At 48.9% G+C, this 19,802-nt stretch overlaps 1 protein-coding gene across 2 annotated transcripts in view; it reads left to right on the plus strand.

Moving 5' to 3' along the window:
* The window catches only part of ZFHX3 (zinc finger homeobox 3), a 504,841-nt gene that overhangs the window by 423,719 nt on the left and 61,320 nt on the right, over window positions 1-19,802 (plus strand). For both annotated transcript variants that reach the window (XM_042821262.1, XM_042821263.1), the window contains one exon: window positions 16,442-16,673. In XM_042821262.1, the coding sequence (XP_042677196.1) occupies window positions 16,442-16,673 (232 nt within the window). The remainder of the gene's footprint in view (window positions 1-16,441; window positions 16,674-19,802) is intronic.

Consider the following 19,802-nt stretch of genomic DNA (forward strand, 5'->3'; position numbering starts at 1 on the left):
CAAGCAGGTGGAGGAGATCTTTGTTCCAGGCTGCAGTTGGCAGCAGAGTGGCACTGTCAGGCTGTATGCTCACGCTTGGTGGTGTCTGCTGCAAATCTGCATGCGATGCGGAGTGCCTTCAGTGCCATGGTCCTGCCTGGACAGCGGGTTTCTGCTATGGGCACCAGGCTTTCAGAGTGCTGGGCAGCAGCCCTTGCTAGGTGACTGAGTGCAGCTGCAGGCTCTGATGGCATGCTCCATTAAATAATGGCTGTCTGGTAACGTTCATTTCTCACGGTGGGTTGATGGGTAAGCTGGGAAGGATGCCATTGGGTGCTTTCCCAACCTGTACAGTGTGACAAGGAAAGGACTCCTGGTTTCTGTTGGGCTGTGCTAGTGCTGCCAGATTACAAGAGCTGTTATCTTCTCTCCTCCTAGATAACTAAGCTGTTTCTGAGTAAAATTTCCTAACAGCTGAACTTTTAAAAATTACTGTGAAAGTAGCATGGGAAGTTCTAGTTTTTCAGTCTCCTAAGAAATCGATGAAATAAGCAATGTGTGTGTGATACATAACTCATTACTGTAGTGCTTTGTGTTCTTATACCTGCCGGTCCTTAAAACTTCTGGTCTTGGGCTGCGTTGTGTGCAGTCAAGTTCTGCAATTTGAATTAGGCAATAAGTTACACTTGTGCAACAGGTTCTCCGAAAGCTGTGCCTTCAGGTGCAGTTGGATGAGCTCTGGTAAGCAGTGCTGCAGCTGTTTGAAGATACCTGTCTCCAGGTTACCTTGCCTCTCTGCCAAGGCAGCAGCTGCACTGCAGAGGGCAAGCGTGGTGCTGATGTGTGGCTGTGTGGGCTGGGCAGTGCCTGGGGAGGGACAGCAGCACCCAGAATGCTGCTGCCATCTCATAAGTGAATACTTATTTTGTGCCTTGCTGTCTTTAGCGTGTTTGCAGGTCTCTCTGCCAAGATGTGGCAAGGCAGTGTGTTGGTGATTCCTGGTGAGGAGTGGACTCTGTCCTGTGTGGCTCTGGGGGGCACTTAGCATGTCTGTGCACAGGTAATTAGCAGGCATTGGAGTAGGTTGATTTATTTTTTTTTTTTTTTGCAGTTGTATCAAAATTCTCCAGCACTCCTTCCCTCAACTGCACTTTGAATTCTTCCCCTTGCCGCAAACTGCAAGGAATTAACAGTCAATGTTGTGGCACAATATGGTGAGGCTGCTGGGATCAATTTGCAGTAAAAATATTTGCTTCGGTACTGGCTTGATTTATGTAGGAGTTGTCTTACATCTCAGCTGTTATACTGCTTTTGTCTTGACACTAAAAATGCGTGTCTTGATCCCTTCTGACCCTCTTTTGCTCTGTGGTTAAAATAGAGGCATGGATTTCTAAGAAGTCCCTCTACTTGGCCATTTGAATCACCTGTGAAGTGCAGTTAATCCCAGGATCCTGATTGCTTTGCTGCCTCAAACAGAATGTGCCCTGTGGAGCAGGGTGCTGTGGCTTGGGCAGAAGCATGGCTGCTGTTGTTGTGCAGCTGGCTGGAAGTCAGATCTCAGGCAGGGGAAGTGGGAAGAGCAGAAAGAAAGCTGAGGCAGGAGATGGAGGCCAGGATGCTCTGATCTAATTTGAGAGAATGCATTTAAAAAATAAATAAATAAATAAAATAATAAAAAAAAAACCCAACAAAAACACTTGCATTTTTATCCATTCCTTTCATCCTGAGGCTACAGAACCTGCGAAGATTGATGCACGTGGTCTGTTTGGTCCTCTGACCTGCTGTCCCTTCTCTTCAGATGCATAATGGCCTCCAGACTATTTCTGCCTCTTTTCCTGAATATGCATTACAGCCCTGTCCCACCCACTTCTTTCTCATGCTTGGAGAACGATAGTTACAAAGAAAATCACCTGGGGAAGTTTCAGGCAGCAGTAACAAAGCCTATTTCCACAGAGGGGAGGCTAATTACACAGCTAATTAATCCAACAGATGTCACTTTAAATGCCTGTTTCTTTGTGATTCTGTTGCACACATCACGCTGGTTAAACAGACTTTGTGGACGCTGTTCAGAATGCCTGCACAGGCTGTTGGAAATTGCTGTTTGAGACCCTGGCATGTGTTGTTAGTTTCTCAAGGATTGTATCAGGAAGCAAAGCCTTGGAGTTCAGTCTAGACTTGGCTCAAAACAAGCTGCGTGCAGAGAAACACTGCTTCGTGTGTACCGTTGGTTTGAAACATCTGATACAGCAGTGGCAAGTATTGGAGGGATTGTTTACATTCTTGCTGTGGAAGCACTGAAGAGAGGTGGAGGTGTCGGGGAGAGGAGACTGCTGCCTGCTTCTCCAGGAGCGCACTGTGGCTCGAGGAGAGCACAATTTGGAAACCTGAGCCTCTCCTTTAAGGTCAGCAGTTCAAATCCAGTGCACTCCTGCGGTGCCTGAAGCTGCTGTCTGTGAAATGTGGTCCGTCTGGTTCCAGCCAGCAGCTCCTGTGCCATCAGGCAGGTTCCCTTACTGTGTCTCCCCAGGGTAAGAAAAAATGAATGCATGAAGGTTTCTCTCATCTTGAGCAAGTCGCATCTCGTCCAGGAGGTCATGTTTGTTATCCTCATATAGAGCTGAAGGTCAGTGGTCTTTGTGACATCTCCTGTCACCACTCTGAGGCTCAGTCTGCGATTTGATCTGCTGCGTTTGGTCCGAAACTGGAGAATCTGGGGCTTTCGGAAAACCCAGTGCTGTTGGTGACTTTGTGTGATGCAGTGTTTTGTCTCCCTGACGCTATTGTGAAGGCTGGTATCACTGAGGCTCGGAGTGAAGGCTTAAGCTGTGTATCTAACCCTAGGTAACTGATGCTGTTGTTAAATACTGTCATGCTGCATCTGAACATCCCAATTTGAGACTCTGATCCTTAAATACCCCGATTTCTGGGATGTTTTCTGGGTGTATGCCCTTCTAGTTCAGCATTTTATTCTGCTTTTATACAGCTTAGTGAAAATCTCTTCTGGGAACAGAAGCCATGCAGAGCTGTCTGCGGTGTGGGTCAGAGGCCCACAGCATTGCTCTCAAAGCGTGGAATCGGAACACGCTGACACTGCTTTGGGTACCACAGGTGATGTGGTCCCAAAGATGCCCGATAGAACGGTGTGTGTGAAAGAAGCAGCAAAGGTGCAGTCCAGGGAAAGAGCATCTTTCTCGGGGTCTTAACATTATCGGTAAATCACAGTTGGCGTACTTGATTCAGTGTAATGGATGTGTTCTCATTTCCCACAGCTGATGAGGATTATATCAGCTTGGTTTAACAGTCTCATTTTCTGCTCCCAATGCACACTTGTTTTAATGCGTTTCAGTTAATGAGGTAGAAGAGAGAATGAGGTGTTACTGTTTATGTACAGACAGCAAGTCTGTGCAGAGGGCTCTGGAGCCCACGCAGTCCCTTCCCATTGCTCTCAAAGGGACAGCATTAGCCAGCATTTATAGAAAATTTATTGGCTGTGGTTTGTTCAGGTAACATTCTTCCCACAAGTGCGTATTTCTCTCGTGCCTTCCTTCCATGCCGTTGCAGGCTGCCAGCCGTGTCACCAGCAGCCCTATAGGATGGGCTGAGCCGCACAGGATGGCTCAGGTGCTGCATCTCACAGTGGGATGAGGCAAAGCTGTGAGATCTACCTGGGTTAGAAAGTCAATGATTGCCTTGCAGCAATGTGACTGGAGCACTGCATGTGCCATAGCACAGGCCAGGTCAGGGCTGCTGTGTGCTGGGTAGGGGCAGCGTGGCCAGGCACTGCCAGCTGCTGTCACACCAGTCTCTGCCCTTGACAGTAGGTTGTCCTTGCCACAGAGGCAGATGCTTGCTGTGCTGTGGGCAGTGTTTCTCAGGGCCACATCCAGCCTGGTGCCCTGCTGCAGGAGTGCCTATCAGTAGTTAATGCTGTTCCCCGATGCCTGGCCAGGCACCAGCTGCTGGCATCATGACTGGGGCCAGCGCCTCGCAGCCTTTGAAGGTAGAGCTGCTGCTGGTTTAAGCGGGAATTAAACAATTACCGCGTCTTAGTTCCCCCACCTTTGGTGGATCGGCTCTATAAATTGTCAGCCCGTTGACATTTTAATGTGAATTATGTCATCTGGTATCCCCTTTGATTTCAACATGCCTTGGTTTGTAAATACACGAGCCTCTCAAAGGCTTGTGGTTAGCGTACACGCAGGAGGCCTCGGGCTTTTTGGTGGGGAAGGAGCGCAGCGTTTGTCTCGCAGCTGGGTGCTGGCTCTGCGGCTGTGCTCGGGGCACGCGCGGCAGCAGCTGCCCTGGGGCTGGGGGGCACTGTGGGCACAGGCAGCCCCTTTGCTGGAGCTGGGTTCTACTGCATGCTGCCAGCCCTGGGCCAGGGCCTCCCTCGCCCTGCGAGGGCAGTTGGCTTCTCAGTGCCCACCGCTGGGGTCACTTTACTTCCATGGGTGGCTGCAGGTATGCCTGCTTGTGCTGCGTGTTAAGCAACCAGAGAGCAGTGCCAGAGGAGGCACGAAGAGAGTCAGTACTCCAAGTGGTTTTGGCCCTTGACCACTAAGAATCCACCAGCTGGATTCTTAGAAGTTGAGCTGATGATGATGCTTGTGCACTGCTGGAAGTCATTTTGGGGAGACAGGGGTGTCAGAGCTAGTTCTTGAGTGTGTATTTGACATAGGTGGAGGGAGAACAGAGATTTTGGAGTCTTGCAGATGGTGTATTTCAGGTTACGAGGTCCAGGTTACAGGCTGTCTGCTGCGCATGTTTCCTGCGGTCCCCCAGAGGAGCACACCTGCTTTTATTGTTGGCATACGTTCTCACAAAACTATTTTTATTGTTTGTTTTTGACTTACCTGGATTTTCTGGTATATTCACTGTATTGCCCAGGAGGACCTGTTATAAAATGTCTGTCTTTGGGCTGGGCGAGTGGATTGCTAGGACAAGAAATCCTCTTCAGTAACAGGCACCAGCTCTGAGCATGTATTTTTGCAAAAAAAGCTCGTCACACGTGCTACCAGAAATGAGAATCTTAAGGTCACTAAAGAAGATGCAGTTACACTTGTAATTTAATAAAAAGAATTTAGACATCTACCATCTCTTTACACTTCTATGCAGTGAGTGGGCACTGTTCCCCAAAAGGTTTTGCTGCTTCCATTTTATTTCTGAATTGCAGTAGTCAGCAAGTACTCTTAATGCTGCTTCACAGTATTTGTCATTTACCCCGTGTATGTCTGCAGAGACTTGACGTTGTGGATTGCAGATCCAGAATTGTTAAAACCAGTAAATAGTGCACCAGGCTTTCCCCAGGAGCTTCTTTACCTGTATACAGCAAATACAAGTGGGTGTGGATGCTCTCAAACAAAGAGGCACCAAACAGCAGAGACATTTGTCATCATGGTTTTTATTCTTCAGTGGCCTTCCACGAAATCTGTATTTTCCTTTTTTTTTTTTTTTTTTTTTTTTTTTCTTCTTCTGTGTCGTCTCTCCTGTAGGGAATAGTTGGGAACTAATAGAGCAATTCTGGTCTCCTCTAGGTCCCCCTATAGAAGTATATGACAATTGAATTAATCTTTAGATACACATAGGACTTTAATACACGAATCAGTGTTATTGTTGCACTGAAAGAAAGCACTGTATACAAACTCAGGAAGCTTACAGCTCAACCTGTAAATATGCTCTAGCATAGAGATTTCTTCTTTTTTTTTTTTTTTTCTGTGCTCTCCTTGGCCTCAAAGTGATTCTCAATGGAGGGTGACAGGAAGGGGGGGCAGGAAGTATTTCAGGCTGTCTCTTCTATTTCAGGTGCAGTTTCCCATTTGCGTGGTGCTCAGAGGGTTGTGCTGGCAGTGCAGCTGAGTCCATCAGCATCCACAGGCAGCTCTCAAGCTCTGTACAATCACACTCACTGTGATTTTTCTGATAGTGAAGTGCAGGTCACTTAGAATCCTTGGAGTTGGAAAGGCCCTCTGAAGGCCATCTATTCCAACTCCTGTGCTATGAACAGGGACACCACAGCCACCTCAGGTTGCCCAGGGTCTGATCCAGCCTTGCCTCGAAAGTCTTCAGGGATGAGGTGTCAACCTCAATACTAGGGAACCTGTTCCAGAGCCTCACCGCCCTTGCTGTACAAATTTAGTTTCTGCCATTCTATTAAGGATGATGTCTTGCATGGGTGTCAGATGGAGGGATCAAAAACCAGACAATCTTTGCTGATGTTTTCCACTGAGGGGCTTGAAAAAGTCTGCAGCAAGGAAGTGAGGCTGTGCCAGCCCCAGCTTCCCAGGATGTCTGAGGCCACATTTGCACTTACTGTACCAGCATCTGTGGGTTATGGAAAGAAATTACCTCTGTTCTTGGCAATCCTACAGGCTGACAGCCTGATATGGCAAAATCAACCCATGCATAGATCCAGGCTGCTTTGGGGATGTGTGTAACACAAGCTAAGCAGATCTGCTGCTGTGAACTGTGGGCCACTGAGATGTCCTTTCTGTGGAATCTGGGCCTGAGAATGTGTGTCAGGAACCATTGCCTGTTCAAGGCTGAAGAGCTCTTCCAGTTAAATGTGGGAGAGGCTGCAGCTGGGAGGCTGGGCGCCAGCAGCCCCTGGGGGCTTTCCTTGCAGAGTGATTGCTTGGTGGTGTGGGGTATGGAGCAATTGCCTCAATTTATTTACGCAATTCTTAAGGCACATTAGTGTCCATTCAGTTCATGGAAGTTCTCACAACCATCTTCAACATAGAATGTATCATACATCAGGTTGCCTTAGTTCAGCCCTTCCTTTGTGTGCAGGCATTATGCTAGTTCTTAATTATAAGTACTTCCATACATATTTTCCAGTAGGATTCTTGCCTTATTCTGTGAATGAGTAATTATTCCATTTCTTTTTATCTTTGTCTTTCATTGCATTGCCCCAGGCTTTGTCTAATACAATCCAAAGCTTTCGCTGAATGAAGAATTATTTATTTTCTCATGGGCATTTCTGTGGTGTTCTGTGTTCTGTTTGTGTGTTTCACAGCCACTTAATGAACTTACCTTCACAGTGCTTGTCTGAAATCAAATGATGCTCCTATCCTTGTGTTGGATATACAGAAGCGCTGGATCTGCATCAAAGGCTGTGATTTTAGATGCCCAGCTTGGTGCCCAGCCATGCAGGCTGTACCTCAGAAGAAGGGCTGCTCTACTGGGGTGTCTTCCCTGATTTTTTTTTATTTTTAATCTCTCCCTACCAGTTTTCACTTCACATCCAAGGCCCAGCTCCAATCTCTTGGAATTACTATACGTTTCCTCTTCCTGCTTCCATTTTGTTGGACTCATTTGGTGCGCTTTCCTTTGGGCACGTGCCTTTACACCATCGCAGTTACACACCTGCATTGCCACCTGCATTGCCATTGTAAGCTTTCCTTTCACCATACTAACTTCCAGTGTGCCCCAGAGTGCAGGCAGTGCGTTGTCCAGGACTGTCCTGAGCTGATCTGTGTGGCCATTGTGACTGGGGCGCTGAGAAAGGAGGTGTACGCTGTGTGGGATGCTGGAGGAGAGAATTAAACAGGAGGTGGTGATGATCCTCACGACTTTGGTGTTTGGGAAGGGCTGATGGCTCTGTGTCCAGGCTTATGTGTTGCTGTGCTGGGGATGCTGTGACGAGGCAGAAGGATGGGTGTTCACCAGCACGGGTTGCACTTAGAGCTCCGGTTAGTTGGAAAAAAGTGGGAAGTGTTTCTCTGGGAGCGGTGGCAGTAAGGGGTGAGCTTGGTCTGTTCCTACGTGCATCCTGGCTGGCCTGTGTTAAGGGAGCTCGTGTCACCCATCTTTGGTATTGATATTCTTTGATTTATGGAGAGGATTAAAAAATTGTCTAGGGTGTTGTTGTTGTTATTGTATGGTTATCTGTTGGGATTCAGTGTGGTATGTTGCTGTAGGAAGTTATAAAGAAACTATATGAAAACAAGGAAATCTTCAGTCTATCATAACGCTTCTAACTTCTCTAGAGATAAATGAAACAATAAATACAGGGCGAGGGGAGCTGATCTATGTCTGTAGTATTTTATTAAATAACGTTAAGTTAGTGTGGTTTTCTGTGGCTGGTTCAATTTCCCACATGGTTTTTGGAGCATTATTACAATGGTCCCTTTGCTGTGTGTAGGTCCACAGGAGCACTGCATGCTGCCAGCATCGCCTTCCCTGTGGAGCAGCCCTGCAGCAGTGTGAGCACACGGTGGTCGTGATGCACTGCGGGCAACAGGAGCTGAACCACAACTTGAAAGGGCCGTGGAGGACTGCCTGGGGACTGTCCCACCTCCACCCTCCTGCATGCTGATGCCCGGCTGCTCAGTGAAGGGAGCAGGTCAGCGTGGCTTTGTCCTCGGCACGAGTCCCTCACAGCTGCCTGGCACGCTGTGCCTCGGCTGTGGGCAGCGGTGCAGGGCACGGAGTGCTCTGTGGCCTCTTCCTTCAGAGAAACACAGCTGAGATGGCAGAAATGTATGGAGTTCTCAGAGGAGTTGAGGTGGTGGATCGCAGCCCTGAGGGAGGAATACCTGGAGCTGTGCTATCCGTGGTGAAGGTGGGGTCTGAGCCCTGCGGGGGAGCAAGGAGTGTTCCTGCTACTAAAGGAGTATTGAGTGCAGAAAGTAAGGAGGAAGAAGAGTGCACCTGCTGCAGGAGGGGCTGGGACTGAAAGGGGACGTGTAAGCTGCAGCTTGTTCTTAAGAATAACGTGTGGGCTCTGATTTGCTCTGGAATTCCTTTTAATAACTAATTATACCTCAAAGTAAAGAAGTAATGAATTATGAAAATGTATTGACTTTAGAGTTTTCGTTGAAAAATCAGGTACACAACTGGAGCAAGCAGCATCAGAGCAAGAGCTGCTGCAGGAGTGATGTGGTTTTTGGCTTAGAGAGAAATCTGAAATGCCAAGTGAAGTTAAAGCGTAAGTTCCACATTCAATTAATGTTATTTCAATTTAAGTGATGGCTTCACTTCCAAAAGGTGTAAAATGGCATTTTCACAGGCATTAGTTTATTTCTTATCTTAAAGCAGTCTCCGTGCACACAGAAGGGGATTCATTCAGTAGTTCTGTCTCTGTGGCAGCTCTCCCAGCCCCGTGCTGTGTTTGCTGTGCTGCAGGACCTCCTCTGCCATCCCGCTGAGGGTAACGCATGGCCAGGCCTGGTGCTGCAGGAGGAAGTAATGCATCACCTGTGTGGGTTGTCCCACTTGTTCTGTGTTAAGGAAAGCCTTCTTCATTCGCTCAGCAGCCACGTAATTGCAATGTGGGCAACAGATCTTTATCCTGCTGACTATTCAATTTCCTCCCAGCCCTTTTTATTATGTAATTTGCCATTTTCAGTGCTTTTCCATATTCACAGGCTGCTCTAGTTCACCTGTGTGTTCACAGCTTAACAACTTGCCCTGAAGTCATTATTTTAAAGTACGCATACGAAGTATGTTACAGAAAAGCTGTTGGTAGTGGGATCTTTGAGGCTGTGTTTGGTTAGCGCCTTGTCTTCATGTTCAGCTGTTCTGCTGCTGCTTTTCCTAGGCCTGGAGAGGAGCAGCTTCCGGAGTTCCTCTGCTCTTGGCTGTCCAAGAGCTCAGAGTTAGAAAAGCTCTGACGAGAAGACTGGCCTGCCTTTAGTGATAGGATTCTGTCACGCCGAACATTTTGTTGCTGTTTCTATCCTACTGTCTCCAAACCACTGCACTGCTATGCAGGAAGAGCCAAGTGATGTTTAGCTGATGTCATTTCCCTCATTTGTAGCAGAGTAGACTTCATGGGAAGGTTTTGGGGTTCTTGTTTGTCAGAGGGACGCAGTGAGCGGCAGCAAATCCCTGTGCAGCCCCCTGGGAGCAGCAGGGCTGTGGCCAGAGCAGGAGCGCAGGTTGAGGGCAGCACTTTCCAGAACAGCTGATAGGAAATGTACTCTCAGCTGTGCTTTGTTTTTTATCACTATAATTAGTGAGATCGATACGTGCACTCCTCTGCTCATCTCCACATATAGCAGTGCTTATGCTGGTGCCTCCCTGGGGAGAGCTGTGAAGATTTCAGGGGTCTGGAAAATTCTCAAAAGTTGCAGCTGTCCGAGAGATGTGGTGGTTACTGCTCCAGTAGTGCAACAGCGGAGGAAAGGAAGTTCCATGGCAGTGAGCAGCGGATGGGCTGCTCTCTTTTCTCCCTTTCGTGCCCAGTGGGTGTGTGGTGTGCTGTCCAGCTGTACAGGGATGGATACATGTGCTACCAGAACAAAGTAACGCAGATGCAGAATGGCGTCTTTGTGACCCCGCTGCCCTCCAGTCTCCTCTCCTCCCAGCAGCTTTCTGGCTGACATGCAGTGCTGTGAGCACAGCTCAACCCACAGACCTGTTCTTCAGGTGTGCAGGGAATTTCTTAGCAAAGCTGTTGGGCTTCCACCGGTCCTACGCAGATTTTCATCTTCTGGGATCTGCGAAGGAATGATTAATTAGTGCTTTCAAGTCTGTTGCACAATTAAAAAGGTGTGTGTGTGGCAGAGAGCTTACTTTCAACCTTTTCTGGCGCTTGTTTTCTGCTAATCTGTGTCATTTTTTGTCTCCCGACCCTGGGGGACTGTGAATATGAGGAGACCTGCTCATCACAGCCCGCATTAACAATGTCCTTGTTAAGAGCTGGTGGGCTCAGCAGGGCCCTGTGCAGAAGTTGGCTGCCGGAGCAGAGCGAAGCGGGGGCTGTGCCTCCCTCTGGGCTTTAGCCCCTCCTCATTAAGCAAGTCCGGCCTATTGATTGGGAGCTTGTGTTTGGAAGAGTCTTACTTACTCCATGCATTATCTTGACAGATTGATCAGACCTGATTGAGAACCTCTTAAAGGAACGAACAGCTGTAATGGGGAAGTTGGACTCTGTCATCCGTTAGGATGATTCTGGGAGCGAGAAGAACGAGGCTGACATCTTGGAGCAATTGTATTTACAATTAACATGGCTGAAAACGATTGCCTCTATTGATCCCCCCTTCCTGCAATTACAGCCCCATTGTTTACATTCCAGCACTTCGGTTATAAAAAGGAAATTCAATAATTATTGCATTATTTAAAGTTAAAGTGCCACAGAGTTTGCTGGCTACGCTTGCTGGTTGATTTAACGTTCAGTAAAATCCATGCTGAGCTCTCCATCTTTAGGCTGAGCAATATTTGGCTTTTAATGAGGCTTCAAGGGCTGGTGGAGCAAACGCAGGGTGCTGCTGGCTGGCCTTGGGGCTGCTGGGGGAACCCCACAGTGTTGTGAGGTAGCTGGTGCCAGCCTCGTGCCTGTGTCCCTGCCCAGACCCAGGGCGTAGCTCCTGTCCTTCGGGGGTGCTCAGCTGTCTCTGGGAGATACTGACAGTTGTTCTGCCTTACACAATACGTCTGACTTTGCCCTAAGTGTGCCAGGTCTCTGCTGAGCTGCCCTGTGCACTGCTGCTGGGATCCTCTGTGAGGAAAGGGGCTTGATGTTTCTGAATGTGAAAATACGTATTCAGAGGGTGGAGTGTAGGGACTGGCTCTTACCCGGGGCTCATAGCAGTGCCCCTAGAGCCTTGCTGTGTGATTCAGGGCCTTGCGTCAAGTATGTCAGCTTCTTTGGCAGGAGAGAGTTCTGCATTTCCAGCCTTCTGAGAAGAAAAACAAAGAAAGAAACCAAAAATCAAATCAACATCCAGATTTGTTGCGCAGAATCTCCTTGTTTTCATCTGGCAGTGGTGTTCATAGGGGCTTGGATGATACCAAGGAGCCTTTGTGGTGGGTGGCGATGCTCACTGTGAGGCCATCCAGGCTGCCTCAGCTGCAGTGCAGAGGCATGTGGCCATCGGCAGGCTGCTGGGGGGGGGCTGTTACGTAAGGAGCTGAGGAGGCTGCAAGGAGCCAAAGATTTTGTAACATTACTTCTTCAGAAGCAGTAAACAACTGCAGGACATTGGAATACAGAGGAGCAGAAGTTCGTCTTTTGAACCTGCCGTATGGACAATCGATTTTCTCCTCCTTTCACAACATCTGGGCTGGGGCGGCTGCGGTACTGCAGCCCTTCCAGCACCCGCGCGTCCTCCCAGCGGCTGCAGGAAATTCCAACCAGGCCCACAGGTGTGAAAGGAGAGCAAGATGGATGGGCAGCCCTGACTTTTACGGAGTACTTGGAACGGATCAGGGTCAGGCAGCTGCTTCCACCTGACTTTCATTAAATATTCAAATTCCTCTCTTCTAGGAATGCGTGATTTATCTCATGTGGCAGATTGGAGGCGTGGGGAGGCAGCAGACACTGCTGAGGTCTGCTGCGGGTCTGGTTCCTCTCCATGAGAACTTGCAGCCTCACCTCCAGCTCTCTGGGACCATGTCATCCTGGGCACAGCTCTTGCTGGCATGAGGCACTTCATTCCGAGCCCTGCTAATTACCTGTGTCTGTCTTCACACTGAGGAAGAGTCTGCCCCTTGGCATCCTCCTCTTCTGAGGATGTGCTGATGTGCCTCCAGCAGCTCCTCCTGGGCATGGCTGTGTTCTGGCATTGGCTTTCAGAGAACCAGATGTGGTTTGATGCTGTGCGCCATCCCTGCTGTGCTGCCGTGAGACTGTATGCCTCGAGGCTGCTGTGGGTCAGTAGGGCCGTGCTGGCCAGGGACTGCGCTGTGCACAGGAGGAGGTCAGGGTGGTGCTCCTTTCAAGCATAAGATGGTTCAAAGTGGTTATTGCACCTCCTCAGTGAACTAGGGGTGCAGTTCAGATATATGTCTGACCCACTGAACATAGCAAATAGATTTTGGGAAACACCTTTCATCCCTTCCAGCAACAGAGCACTGTAATAAGCGACATTACTGCGGGGATCGAGCTCGTGCTGTATGGAACCTAACACCAAGAGGTCTCGAGCAGACCGAGGTTTGATTTCTGTTTAAAATATGAAAGTTTTTAGAGATTGCATGAAATGATAAATGTTGCCTACCAAAACACCAGTGAAGTTGCTGGGCAGAGAGTGTATCGCTGGTGTTGCGGTGGCCACATGAATCCTCTGTTTTTATTAAAACAGTCTAATCTCTGAAAAATTAGGCCACATACATGGCATGGGGATGAGCAGCACTGCCTGCAGCCAGACAGATTAATACAGCTGTTTAATTAAGTTCCACGATTATTGAAAAATATGGTGGGTGCGGCAGTGCTGGATGGGGAAAAGACGGATGATAAAATAAACAGTTTGGAGACGTGTGGGATGGGGGTGGAGAGAGAGAAAAATGGGTATAACGTCATTCCTTAGTTTGTTTAAAAGTTACATTTCCACAGTCATACGGTGTACACGGCTGTGCTGTTACTTATTAGCAGAAACCATCTCCCAGCCAGGCGTGGGGCAGGGGAGGCGCGGCAGTCCCACACAGCACTGCTCCGTGCCCAGCTCCTGGCCGTGCTCTGATCCCTGTCTGTGCCATCCCACCGCATGCTCCCCTGTTTGAGGAGCGCTGCTGGGGGCTGCGTGCCCTGCGGAGCCCCGCGGGGATGGCTTTGTTGGCCCGTGGGCACGCTGCCTTTCTCTGCTGCCAATTTAAACTGTTTCTACACTCAGATCCTCCTAATTGTGCTGATTCTTTCAAGCTAAACGCAGAACGTAACAAGGGTGGAGTGGTTCTATGGTATTTCCTTACCTGGTCTGAAACACTGACTTGGTGCTTTTTTGGGGCAGGGCTGGAGCCATCCTGGCTGGCACAGGCGTGGCAGCTGGTGAGTGGCTCTGCCATGGAATTAACCCAAATACTGCTACCCAGGTGAGAAGCAGAATGAGATGTTCTGGGCGCTGCTGGGTGCCAGCATTCCCACCATGTGCTGGGAGCTCAGCTTAGGCTGTGCGATGCAGCTCTGCCTGGCAGGGATCGTCCTGGCTCTCACTGCACGCAGGCCTTCACAGCAGTGTGTCCGAGGAGGTAGTTGATGTTGGCAGGAAATTACCAATCTTTCTTTCCATAACTGATGGGGAGTGGGTACTCCAGAGAGCAAGATCTGTGGTAAAGCTCAGGGGGAAGCTGTGGTGGCCGGTGAGATTGATGGGATATTTGAACAACATCCTTTGCCGTGAGAGAACACGCGTTCCTCATATGGAAGATGGGCCAGGTTTGGTGTGATCTGTGTGCAGGGAAAGGTGTTATGAGCTGTATGGTGGTGTGCTGTGGTTTGTGTACGTACAGAAACAGCTCCTGTCCCCTGGGGAAACGTTACTTCTGAGCCGTATGGTTTCCATCAGAGCGTTCCTCTGTCTGTCTCTGATTTAAAGTGGAGCTTTGACTAAAGCTGATCAATATTTTGCATGCCATGCATGAAGAACCAGATGTTGGAAGTTTCCTATCGTTGAAAGGGAGGGAGGTGAACACCCTGCTCAGACTTGCAGAAATCAATGTTCTCTGACAGAAGTCAGTTGGTTTTCCTAGCAGTGATGTATTTCTTTGATTTTCAAGTTGATTTGTCTTCTTACAGAGTTCTAGTTTAATATTTTCAGTGTTTTCTGTGATACGAATAGATGAGAAAGATTCACGTTATGATGGGCAGTAACTGCACTTAACATCTGGTGTCCCATCATCTCCAGTAACTCAGCTCCTTCCTTTTGTGCCTTGTCTCATTCTGGCCTCTGCTGCAAGACAGATGTGAACCACAGAGGAAGGTACCACAAGGTGGTGGTGGTGGTTGGGGCATCTTCACACTGCAGGGATTTTGGCAGTTCAGGCTGCGCTTCTGGTTCCCACAGAGCCACATCCTTGATGCGTCCTTGAACCCATGACCAGATGGTTCTGTGATTGCTTACTTGGGATTTCTGTGCCATCTTGCTGAAGATCCATTTCTGAGCTCTTTGACACCTGCTGGCCCCAAATGAGGTGTTTGTAGGACAGGTTGTGTCCCTGATGCATTTCTGCCTCAGCTTCCTCCTTCAGCTCAGTGCAGGAGGGCAGGAGGAGGTTTTACTGCAGAAATGGGATGGAAGCAGAGCAGAGCGGGGCTGGTTGAGCAGGGCTGTGCACGGCTTTGGTGGCTGCTTCACTAACCTTCGTTTTTCATGTCTTAAGCCGTTGCTCTTTTTCTGGCTCAGGAAGAGGGTAATGCATGCAAACAATAGGAATAAGGGGAGGAATGAGTTCTTATGAGGGAAAACAGCAAAAAAATCTTCTGAGGGCACCAGTGGGATTAGTGCCCTGGTGGATTCTTCAAATATTACAGTGAATTTAATTAAATACATCGTGATCCCAAAAGAGGCTAGTCTAATTAGCCAGATCTAGAATACATTTATTCTCTTCTCTTGCACTCCCAATCAGAAGCCTCAGTATCAGCTCCTATCCTATTTTTAATCATTCCTAGACTCAGAGGGCTCTCCTTCCTCCGTGTTAGCTAAGCACACAGAGCTGGGTAATATGTCTTTAATCTTATCTGAGCTGTAACTGAGATAATGCCCGTCAGAATTTTTACCAGAAGGTCCTGGCTGCACGTAGACAATATTTTTGATTGACAAAAAAAATTTTGATTGATCATATCCAGGTTGACCAGCTTATGGGCATGTGGTGAGGAAAGGTTCTGTGAGGTGACACAGAAGCCGAACATGGGCTCTTGGGGCTGGACGGTCAGAGCTGGCGTGGGTTGCCGCTTAGCTGTAACGTAGGTCTGTGCTGGAAGCACCAAGGAGCCTTCAGCCAGAGCCTCCCGTGCCTTCGGTAGCTGTTTTTCCTATGCTTGTGACGAGCCCTTGCTGCAGGAGCGGGGAATATTACAGAATCTCTGGGGATGGCCGCTGCCCCAACTGAGTGAGGGAGGCCGCGCTGCACACCGGCATGCCTGCAGGCAGGGAGCTCCTCTGTGGTTGTAAGAGACAATTGCTGCCTCCCCGGGGTCTGCGACGTGGAGTAGGCATTCCCTCCTCTAGTACGGTCCCAGTGCGGACGTCTCTGCTAAGCAATTGATGGATTTTTGCCAAGCAATCAAAGTATACTTTCAAATTGGCTGCATTGTGTGACAGCGCAGCGTCAGGGGCTGACAGGTGTTCTCCTGTGCCAGCCCCTGCTGCTGACAGCCAGCCGCTGCCCCTCTGCCAGCACTGCTTCCAGGGCCCCGGGGTGGCACCTGAGCAGAGCACGGTGTGCTGGGGGGACGGAGTTCTCATGAGGGTGTATCTGTTTGACGTGAAATTGAGTGCCCCCCAGCTTTAAATGTGAAGGAGTTAGCTATGTTTGTGTTGTAAATAGTTCTTAATGTTGGATCTGGTATTTTCTTTCACTGAAGTTGATCCTACCCATCTTTTTCATTTCATCATGCTATGTTTTCCTCACATTTTAATCTGAAGAGCATGTGGTATCTTGACAGTGAACAGTCCTGGTCGTTGTGTTTCTTTCTGAAAAAGTGGTTTCTTACCTAATTCCCATGTGGCTCTTTTAGCAGTTTGCAGTGGAGAGAATGGAGATGGTGCACAGAATTCACAGCTCTCTGCTTTGTTCTTCACAGCACCTTCAGCATCACGAGAGCGGGGTTGAGAGTGAAAGCTGCTATTACCACTGTGTCCTCTGTAACTACTCCACCAAGGCCAAGCTGAACCTCATCCAGCACGTGCGCTCCATGAAACACCAGCGGAGTGAGAGCCTCCGCAAGCTGCAGCGTCTGCAGAAGGGTCTCCCTGAAGAAGAGGAAGACCTGGGACAGATCTTCACCATCCGCAAGTGTCCGGCTGCCGATGTGGGTGAGTGCTGCTTCTCTTGCATGAGCAGCCTCAGGCTGTTGCTTGTGTGCAGCGCAGTTTGACTTGCAGCATTAGGGCCAACTGTGGTGTTTCTTGGCAAGTGCGGTGATTCCCTTCTTTTTCTTTCCTTTGTGGGGATGATGCCTGTTGTTTGTGAATAATAAGTATGGAATGTGACAGGACCGCTGTTGTACTCGTGGTGTCACAGATAGCTCTGCCTCACAGGGCTTATGGTTGTGGCCCTAAAGTTATGCATGTGCTTCCTTTCGTACTCATAAGTGATTCTCTCAGTTCCAGTAGGACTAAATGCAGCTTTGATGTAGAGAACTGTGTATGTTCGGGTTAGAGTCTTAAGCAGTGAAGTTTTGTTTGTCTAAACGTTTGGGCAACTGTAGCAGATCAGCATACTCTACTTCCTGTAGATGTTTCTCGTTGTGTCAAATGATGTCTTGAGCACCACTGCCTTCTTCTTGTCTGACTGGTTTGTTGATTTTAGCATGGCAGTCACTTCAGACCTGGAGGAAGATGTGGCTGAGGATTAGGCAGGAGAATGGAAAGATGTGCTTGCCAGTTATCCACATCTCCTCTTGACAAGTGAGCAAAGCGAATGGCACGGGGCAAGCATTTCCTTGTGCAAAAGGTGAAGGGAAGGGATTGCAACCATGAATCTTGCAACAGAAATTCCCTAAAGGAGACAGCAAGTGTGACCAAAACAGAAATTGTACTTTATTTAACCATTTAAAAGTTTTGAAAGCTTTTTATGTTAGGAAAAAAATGAAATCTCATGAAGGCCTGTTTGAAGGGAGGAGGAGAGCTCACCCAAGAAGGCTGCTATGTGTGCTGCCAGGTGTGATGCCTGAGCTGCAGGCACGCACATGGGTGGAGGTCATCACGCCAACCTCTGAGCTGCAGCCAGAGCTTTCATCCACGGCTGCTGTGGAAGTAGCTGAATCTCCCAGAGCAATGCTCTGCGGAGCTGATTTTCTGCAATGAACAGCCATAGGGAGAGACAGGGAAGAGTGACTGGAGCTTAAAGCTGCTGAGAAAGGAAAGCAGCTGGAGGAGAACACCTGCAGGTCTTAGAAATGCCCCTTGAATTAACACTTGCGTTGCTTTGCTGGTAAGCCTGTTGGTAGGAATGATCTGAAACAATTGCAAAACAGACACAAAGTAAACCAGGAAATTTTTTATTAGGAATTAAACCGCATTGTCTGGAAAAAAAGTGCCCCATCAGTGACCGTGGAGGCCCAGCAGAGTTGCAGGCGTGCACTGTGCCTTCCCAGAGGTCACAGTGACAGGGACAGCGTGCTGTCCTGGAGGGGACAGGAGCTCTGAGAGCAATTCTGCCTCTCCTCTCCATGATGCTCTGCTCTGAAATAACATTCCGATTCTGAAAGGACATGTTGACCAGAGTTGTACGGTTTATGAGTTTTCTTAAAAGCAAAAAGAGCAACATCTGTGACACACAGAACAGTCTTGAAACTTTGTTTGCTTTTTACTTCAGAAGTATCTCTTTGCGCATCTGCCAGGATTATGGTATTGCAGGTAGAAAGTACAGAAACTCACTAGCTACAAAGGAAAAGGTTTTGTCAACCACTTAAAGGTAATTCCTTAAAACTAAAAATCTTGATTAATTGCTAATTGCTCACGGGCGAGGCCGGCCCCGTGCAGTGCAGCACCTGGCTTCCCAGAGCTGCCTCGTCCCATGCTCCCTCTTTGTGCACAAAGGCTCTGCTCTGAGCAGGACGACCTCTCCTTTGTTCTCCAAACTTTCAGACTCTCGGTGCTGTGAGATGCTGCTGTTGCACATTTTGCTGCCTGCTGCTCTGCTGCAGCTCTGTGCTGCGGTGCTGTGTGGCAGGGCCAGGTGTGTCCCAGGGTCCACTGAGGCCTTTGCTTTGTCTCGGGTCCGAGATCCACCTGCGCTCATCCGCCATGCTCCCGCATGGGTTCCATGCATGGGTTCTGTGCAGCCCTGGGCCCAGTGCCGTGGTTCTGCTTACCGCGCTCTTTACAGTTCTGCCTGTTGTACGGCGTGGTGCTGTCTCTGCTGTATCCCTCTCGTGTTTCTTGTCCTCCTTTCTGTGGGCTAGGCAGACCTTCCTTGCTGCTCTGTGATGAGAAGTCTCTTGTGATAACTGATAACACGAGAAAATCTTTCCTGTGTTTCAGACGCCTTGAGTAGAAAGTGCTTTTCTGATCTGTGACACTTCTCTGGCAGCGGGGCCCACAGGGACAGTGACTTTTTGCTGATGTGCTGCATTACAAGTGCACTGGTTTGTTTTGATGCCTGCTGTTACTCCCCGGTAATCATTGCTGTGATTCTCTCTCCTCTTCTGGTTAATTATATTTGTTTAAATTCGGTTTCCTTACAAATACAATATTGGCTTTCATTTTCTCCAGAGTGAGTCCCCTTTTGTTACCACTGCTCTTTCTGCAGACTCTTAAAACCTTTTTTAATCCTCACCCTCTTCCACCTTCGGCAAAAATTCAGGAGGGGGCCCAGTCCCAGCCCATGCCACCGAGGCTCTGCAGCGTCCCTTCCTGCAGAGCTGCATGCTCAGGCAGGAGCAGCTCCATCTCAGCGCTGGCTCAGTGCCGGCACCACTCCTCACCCCACTCCTGCAACCACACTGCCCCACTGTGCCTGGAGGAGTGGGGGTGTGTGGGTGGTGGGGGTCCAGTGCTGCTAATGAGGTACAGCCCTGGCACAGTGTGTGTCAAGGTGAGGAGCTGCCCTCCTGCTGCAGCCACGGTTGCACTTTCTGATCTGGAGACTTCTGTGACTTTGCTAGAATTGCTTCAAGGTTCTTTACCTCTTTTTTTTTGTTGTTCCCTAAACTCTTCCAGCTTTTGCTAGTGTCTTCATCTCTTAACTTTGCATAAATCTGTTGGTTAGAGCAATAAAAGATAGCTCAGCCCTTTTGCTGTACCTTTGTTAAACAGGATGTGTGCACCGTGTACATGGAGTCACGTTGTTCCCCTCTGTCCTCCAGTGCTTTGTGGCAGGGAGAAGGTGCCAGGGTTCAGTGTGTGTCTGTGTGTACTTAACTCGCTGCTGTGTGCAAGCATGTAGGAAAAAGCATTGCTGTCTCTGGGGCGGTATGTAGATATTTGCTTGTGTAGAAG

This window comes from Centrocercus urophasianus, unplaced genomic scaffold (assembly GCF_019232065.1).
Source record: "Centrocercus urophasianus isolate 14NV4802_14NV808 unplaced genomic scaffold, USGS_Curo_1.0 seq_2, whole genome shotgun sequence".
Lineage (NCBI taxonomy): Eukaryota > Metazoa > Chordata > Aves > Galliformes > Phasianidae > Centrocercus > Centrocercus urophasianus.